Source organism: Mesoplodon bidens (assembly GCF_964165515.1).
Source record: "Mesoplodon bidens genome assembly, chromosome: 14".
In the NCBI taxonomy this organism is placed as follows: domain Eukaryota; kingdom Metazoa; phylum Chordata; class Mammalia; order Artiodactyla; family Ziphiidae; genus Mesoplodon; species Mesoplodon bidens.
Window position 1 is genome coordinate 55,456,404 of NC_138170.1, and position 7,733 is coordinate 55,464,136.

The window sequence follows — 7,733 nt, forward strand, 5'->3', positions numbered from 1 at the left end:
ATGGTGGGATGGGAAGGGAGTCCTCTATTATGAGCTCCTTCCAGAAAACCAAACAATTAATTCCAACAAATACTGCTCCCAGTTAGACCACTTGAAAGCGACACTCAATGAAAAGCGACCAGAATTAGTCAACAGAAAATGCATAATCTTCCATCAGGATAATGCAAGGCCACTTGTTTCTTTGAAGACCTGGCAAAAAATGTTACAGCTTGACTGGGAAGTTCTGATTCATCCGCTGTATTCAACCAGACATTGCACTTTCGGATTTCCACTTATTTCGGTCTTTACAAAATTCTCTTAATGGAAAGAATTTCAGTTCCCTGGAAGACTGTAAAAGGCACCTGGAACAGTTCTTTGCTCAAAAAGATAAAAAGTTTTGGGAAGATGGAATTATGAAGTTGCCTGAAAAATGGCAGAAGGTAGTGGAACAAGAGGGTGAATATGTTTTTCAATAAAGTTCTCGGTGAAAATGAAATATGTGTCTATCATTTTTACTTAAATAACCGAAGACACTTTTTGGCCCACCCAATAGAAACTTATTGGACTTATTTACAGAACAGAAATAGACTCACAGACATAGAAAACCAAATTAAGTTTACCAAAAGGGAAAGGGGGGGAAGGGATAAATTAGGGGTTTGAGATTAAAATATACATACAACTATATATAAAATAGATAACCAACAAGGACCTATAGTACAGGGAACTATACTTAATATCTTGTAATAACCTTGTAATAACCTATAATGGAAAAGAATATAAAAAAGAATATGTGTGTGTATATATATATATATATATATATATATATATATAACTGAATCACTTTGCTGTATACCTGAAACTGACACAACATTGTAAATCAACTATATTTCAAGAAAAATTTTAAAAAAGATAAGAGATGCTACATAAGAAAATATCTTACGCTGGCATACTTTTGACAAGATCATGTGTGCATTTCTCTCCTTCTATACTTAGAATAGAAGGAATTGTATTACATTTGAATTTCGGCTACTTATTATTAAAAATGAAAGATCAGGGAAGTACTCCTTCTCCTTCCTTGACCCCAGATGACAGTTACTTCAGGCCTTCTCTCTCCTCAAACCTCCAACACCTCTCCCAACATTGCTTTAAGCTGGTGACCATGCATCCTACTTTATTGAGGACATCAAAGCAACTGAAAAATGCTTCTACAGACTGCTCCCCTGCCAGTGTCTGCCCTTCAAATTCACATCAAACTCCTCCACTTGTGCACAAGCTCCCATTCTCCTCTTGCTGTTTTCAGGGCATCACTTCAGCAACTCTCCACTTCTTTCTTACACCACTAACTTTTTGTTCTTTACTGGATCATTCTTATGGACATACTATTACATCTTCCATCTTAAAAAGGGAATCTTCTCCTGAGTCTACTTTCTCCACCAGCTGCCACCCCGTTTCTTTGCACCTGCTGCAACAATAATCCTAGAAAATGATATCTATGCTCACTGTCTCTAATTTCTTGCCTCCCGATTTCTCTTGAAACCTACTTAATCAGGCTTTTTCTCAAATCCTTCCGTAGAAACGGCTCTTGTCAAGGTTACCTATGACCTCCACATTGTTATACCCCATGGCTAGTTGTCAGTCTTCATCTTACTTGAACTGTTAGCAGCATTTGAGACACGTGTTCAGTCCCTGCTCTTTGATACACTTTCCCTGCTTGGCTTCCAGTGTACCATACCCTCCTGGCCACTCCTCCTTGGCTTCCTTTGCTGGTTCCTTTTCTTCTCTCAGATCTCATAATGTAGGAATGTTCTAGGGCTCAGTCCTTGATCCTCTCCTGTTTTTCTCTCCATACTCCTTGGTGATCTCCTTGGTGATCTTGGTGATTCCTTGGTGATCTCCTCCAGTCCCATGTCTATAAATGCCATCTATATGTCTGCCAATGAGTATAAAATTGTTATGTCCAGCTCAGACTTTTTTTTTCATTTATATACTTTTATTTGGGAATGTTTAAATCAATACAGAGAAACTAAATTTCAGAGACACTGAATATCATTACTTTATTATAAAAGAAACATGGAAATTATTTACATGATGAAAGATTTCAGAACTTCAGTGGCAGCTTCACGTGATGCCATTGGGGGAACGGGCAGCTTCACGTGATGCCATTTCAATAGTGACTTACTTTAGTCGACGTATTTTCCAGGAATGTCACCATCTCTAAATAAGAAATAATCCTTGTCATCTAGAACTACTTTGGTGCCTCCATATTCTGGGAGAAGAACTTTATCTCCAACTTTCACACTAACTGGTTGAATCTCTCCACCCTTTCCTTTAGAGCCTGATCCAACAGCTACTACCGTCGCTTGCAATACTTTTCCTTGTGATTTTTCTGGAAGCATAATGCCTCCTTCGGTTACAACTTCGGCTCCACTTCTTTCAGCTAATACTTGGTCAAAGAGAGGAAGAAACTTTCTAAATGCCTGTGCTGCCGTGACTCGGGTTGCAACACTTCGTACTCTCGCTCTCTGGCCGCCGCCGCCTCAATGGAGAGATCCGCAGTCCCAGCTCAGACTTTTATACTCCAGATTATTATAGCCATCTGTCTACTTTGCATCTATATTTGGATGTCTAATTGACTTCTTTTTTTTTTTTCTTTTTGCGGTACATGGGCCTCGCACCGTTGTGGCCTCTCCCGTTGTGGAGCACAGGCTCCGGCCGCGCAGGCCCAGCGGCCATGGCTCACGGGCCCAGCCGCTCCGTGGCATGTGATCCTCCCAGACCGGGGCACGAACCCGCGTCCCCTGCATCGGCAGGTGGACTCTCAACCACTGCGCCACCAGGGAAGCCCTAATTGACTTCTTAAACCGAATCTGTACGAAACTGAGTTCCTGTTTCCCTGATTGTTGCCAAACCTGTAACAGTTGTAGCCTTCCCCATCTTAGTTGATAGCAATCCATTATTCCATTATTTAAGCCAGAAAAATTGGAGTTATCTTTGACTCTATTCTTTCTCTCACGCCCCGTTTAAACAGTCAGGAAATCCTGTTGACTTTAGCTTTTTTAAAAATTGAAGTATAGTTGATTTACAATATTGTGTTAGTTTCAGGTGTACAGCAAAGTGATTCAGTTATTTATCTTTTTCAGATTATATTTCATTGTAGGTCATTATGAGATATTGAATATAATTTCCTGTGCTATACAGGGGATCCTGTTGCTTATCTATTTTATGTACAGTAGTTTGTATCTGTTAATCCCGTACTCCTAATTTGCCCCTCCTTCACTCCCTCTCCCCTTTGGTAACCAAAAGTTTGTTTTCTATGTCTGTCTGTTTCTGTTTTGTGCATATTCATTTGTACTATTTTTTAGATTCTACTTGTAAGTGATATCATATTATACTTGTCTTTCTCTGTCTAGTTTACCTCATTAAGTATAATATTCTCTAGGTCCATTCATGTTACTGCAAATGGCAATATTTCATCCTTTTTTATGAGTGAGCACTATTCCATTGTGTGTATGTGTGTGTGTATGTGTGTGTGTATATATATATATATATACACACACACACACACACATATATATATATATATGTATATATTAATATATACATACCACATCTTCTTAAGCCAGTTTTATGTTGATGGGCACTTGGGTGTTTTCCATGTCTTGGGTATTATAAATAGTGCTGCTTTGAACACTGGGATGAATGTATCTTTTTGAATTAGAGTTTTCATTTTTTCTGGATATATACCCAGGAGTAGGATTGCTGGATCATATGGTAGCTTTATTTTTAGTTTTTTAAGGAACCTCCATACTGTTTTCCAGTGGCTGCACAAATTTATATTCTCACTAACAGTGTAGGATGGTTCCTCTTTTCTCCACCCCTTTCCAGCACTTATTATTTGTACACTTTTCGATGATGGCCATTGTGACAGGTGTGAGGTGAAACCTCATTGTAGTTTTCTTTTTTTTTAACATCTTTATTGGAGTATAATTGCTTTACAATGGTGTGTTAATTTCTGCTGTATAACAAAGTGAATCAGCTATGCATATACATATATACCCATATCTCCTCCCTCTTGCATCTCCCTCCCACCCTCACTATCCCAGGCCTCTAAGTGGACACAAAGCACAGAGCTGATCTCCCTGTGCTATGTGGCTGCTTCCCACTATCTATTTTACATTTGGTAGTGTATATATGTCCAAGCCACTCTCTCACTTCGTCCCAGCTTACCCTTCCCCCTCCGCGTGTCCTCAAGTCCATTCTCTACGTCTGCGTCTTTATTCCTGTCCTGCCCCTCGGTTCTTCAGAACCTCTTTTTTTCCTTAGATTCCATATATACATGTTATCATATTTGTATTTGTTTTTATCTTTCTGACTTACTTCACTCTGTATGACAGACTCTAGGTCATCCACCTAGCTACAAATAACAATTTTGTTTCCTTTTATGGCTGAGTAATATTCCATTGTATACATGTGCCACATCTTCTTTATCCATTCATCTGTCGATGGACACTTAGGTTGCTTCCATGTCCTGGCTATTGTAAATAGAGCTGCAATGGACATTGTGATACATGAGTCTTTTTGAATTATGGTTTTCTCAGGGTATATGCCCAGTAGTAGGATTGCTGGGCCGTTTGGTAGTTCTATTTTTAGTTTTTTAAGGAACCTCCATACTGTTCTCCATAGTGGCTGTATCAATTTACATTCCCACCAACAGTGCAAGAGAATTCCCTTTTCTCCACACCCTCTCCAGCATTTATTGTTTGTAGATTTTTTGATGATGGCCATTCTGACTGCTGTGAGGTGATACCTCATTGTAGTTTGGATTTGCATTTCTCTAATGATTAGTGATGTTGAGCATCCTTTCATATGTTTGTTGGCAATCTGTATATCTTCTTTGGAGAAATGTCTGTTTCAGTCTTCTGCCCATTTTTGGACTGGATTGTGTGTTTTTTTGATATTGAGCTGCATGAGCTGCTTATATATTTTGGAGATTAATCCTTTGTCAGTTGCTTCATTTGCAAATATTTCCTCCCATTCTGAGGGTTGTCTTTTTGTCTTGTTTATGTTTTTCTTTGCTGTGCAAAAGCTTTTAAGTTTCTTTAGGTCCCATTTGTTTTTTCTTTGTTTTTATTTCCATTTCTCTAGGAGGTGGGTCAAAAAGGATCTTGTGGTGATTTATGTCATAGAGTGTTCTGTCTATGTTTTCCTCTAAGAGTTTGATAGTGTCTGGCCTTACCTTTAGGTCTTTAATCCAATTTGAGTTTATTTTTGTGTATGGTGTTAGGGAGTGTTCTAATTTCATTCTTTTACATGTAGCTGTCTGGTTTTCCCAGCACCATTTATTGAAGAGGCTGTCTTTTCTCCACTGTATACTCTTGCCTCCTTTGTCAATGATAAGCTGAATCTCTGGGCTTTCTATCCTGTTCCATTGATCTATATTTCTGTATTTGTGCCAGTACCATACTGTCTTGATGACTGTAGCTTTGTAGTGTAGGCTGAAGTCTGGGGGCCTGATTCCTTCAGCTCCGTTTTTCTTTCTCAAGATTGCTTTGGCTATTGGGGGTCTCTTGTGTTTCCATACAAATTGTGCAATTTTTTGTTCTAGTTCTGCAAAACATGTCATTGGTAGTTTGATAGGGATGTATTGAATCTGTAGATTGCTATGTGTAGTATAGTTATGTTCACAGTGTTGATTCTTCCAATCCAAGAACATGCAATATCTCTCCATCTGTTTGTATCATCTTTAATTTCTTTCATCAGTGTCTTATAGTCTTCTGCATACAGGTCTTTTGTCTCCTTAGGTAGGTTTGTTCCTAGGTGTTTGATTCTTTTTGTTGCAATAGTAAATGGGAGTGTATCCTTAAATTCTCTTTCAGATCTTTCACCGCTAGTGTATAGGAATGCAAGAGATTTCTGTGCATTAATTTTGTATCCTGCTACTTTACCAAATTCATTGATTAGCTCTAGTAGTTTTCTGGTAACATCTTTAGGATTCTGTATGTATAGTATCATGTCATCTGCAAACAGTGACAGCTTTACATCTTCTTTTCCGATTTGGATTTCTTTTATTTCTTCTTCTTCTCTGATTGCTCTGATTTCTTCTTCTTTTTTTTTTTTTTTTTTTTGCAGTATGTGGGCCTCTCACTGTTGTGGCCTCTCCCGTTGCGGAGCACAGGCTCCGGACGTGCAGGCTCAGCGGCCATGGCTCACGGGCCTAGCTGCTCCGCGGCATGTGGGACCTTCCCGGACTGGGGCACGAACCTGTGTCCCCTACATCGGCAGGCAGACTCTCAACCACTGCGCCACCAGGGAAGCCCTGATTTCTTCTTTGATTGATTCTCAAAACAATGTTGAATAATAGTCGTGAGAGTGGGCAACCTTGTCTTGTTCCTGAACTTAGTGGAAATGGATTCAGTTTTTCACCATTGAAGACGATGTTGGCTGTGGGTTTGTCATATATGGCCTTTATTATGTTGAGGTTAGTTCCCTCTATGCCTACTTTCTGGAGGGTTTTTGTCAAAATGGTGTTGAATTTTGTCAAAAGCTTTTTCTGCATCTATTGAGATGATCATATGGTTTTTATTCTTCAATTTGCTAATGTGGTGTATCACATTGATTGATTTGCATATATTGAAGAATCCTTGCAATCCTGGGGTAAACCCCACTTGATCATGTTGTATGATCCTTTTAATGTGCTGTTGGATTCTGTTTGCTACTATTTTGTTGAGGATTTTTGCATCTATGTTCATCAGTGATATTGACCTGCAGTTTTCTTTTTTTGTGATGTCTTTGTCTGGTTTTGGTATCAGGATGATGGTGACATCATAGAATGAGTTTGGGAGTGTTCCTCCTTCTGCTATATTTTTGACGAGTTTGAGAAGGATAGGTCTTAGCTCTTCTCTAAATGATAGAATTCGCCTGTGAAGCCATCTGGTCCTGGGCTTTTGTTTGTTGGAAGATTTTTTTATCACAGTTTCAATTTCAGTGCTTATGATTGGTCTGTTTATATTTTCTATTTCTTCCTGGTTCAGTCTCGGCAGGTTGTGCATTTCTAAGAATTTGTCCATTTCTTCCAGGTTGTCCATTTTATTGACATAGAGTTTCTTGTAGTAATCTCTCATGATCCTTTGTATTTCTGCAGTGTCAGTTGTTACTTCTCCTTTTTCATTTCTAATTCTATTGATTTGAGTCTTCTCCCTTTTTTCTTCATGAGTCTGGCTTATGGTTTATCTGTCTTGCTTATCTTCTGAAAGAACCAGTTTTTAGTTTTATTGATCTTTGCTATTGTTTCCTTCATTTCTTTTTCATTTATTTCTGATCTGATCTTTATGATTTCTTGTCTTCTGCTAACTTTGGGTTTTTTGTTGTTGTTGTTGTTGTTCTTTCTCTAATTGCTTTAGGTGTAAGGTTAGGTTGTTTATTTGAGATGTTTCTTGTTTCTTGAGGTAGGATTGTATTGCTATAAACTTCCCTCTTAGAACTGCTTTTTCTGCATCCCATAGGTTTTGGGTTGCCGTATTTTCATTGTCATTTGTTTCTAGGTGTTTTTTGATTTCCTCTCTTATTTCTTCAGTGATCTCTTGGTTATTTAGTAGTGTATTGTTTAGCCTCCATGTGCTTGTATTGTTTAAGATTTTTTCCTGAAATTGATATCTAGTCTTGTAGTGTTGTGGTCGAAAAAGATACTTGATATGATTTCAGTTTTCTAAAATTTACCAAGGCTTGATTTGTGACCCAAGGTATGATATATCCTG

The 7,733-nt window shown here is 38.4% G+C and overlaps 1 protein-coding gene across 1 annotated transcript; it reads right to left on the reverse strand.

Moving 5' to 3' along the window:
• Window positions 1–2,127: 2,127 nt before the first annotated feature.
• Window positions 2,128–2,913, reverse strand: LOC308627593 (10 kDa heat shock protein, mitochondrial-like; the record flags this gene model as incomplete). Its single annotated transcript, XM_081253896.1, has 2 exons — window positions 2,128–2,515; window positions 2,853–2,913. The coding sequence occupies 2 exons, from the start codon at window positions 2,911–2,913 to the stop codon at window positions 2,160–2,162; spliced, it is 417 nt and encodes a 138-aa protein (XP_081110022.1). The 3' UTR covers window positions 2,128–2,159.
• Between the last annotated feature and the right edge of the window lie 4,820 nt (window positions 2,914–7,733).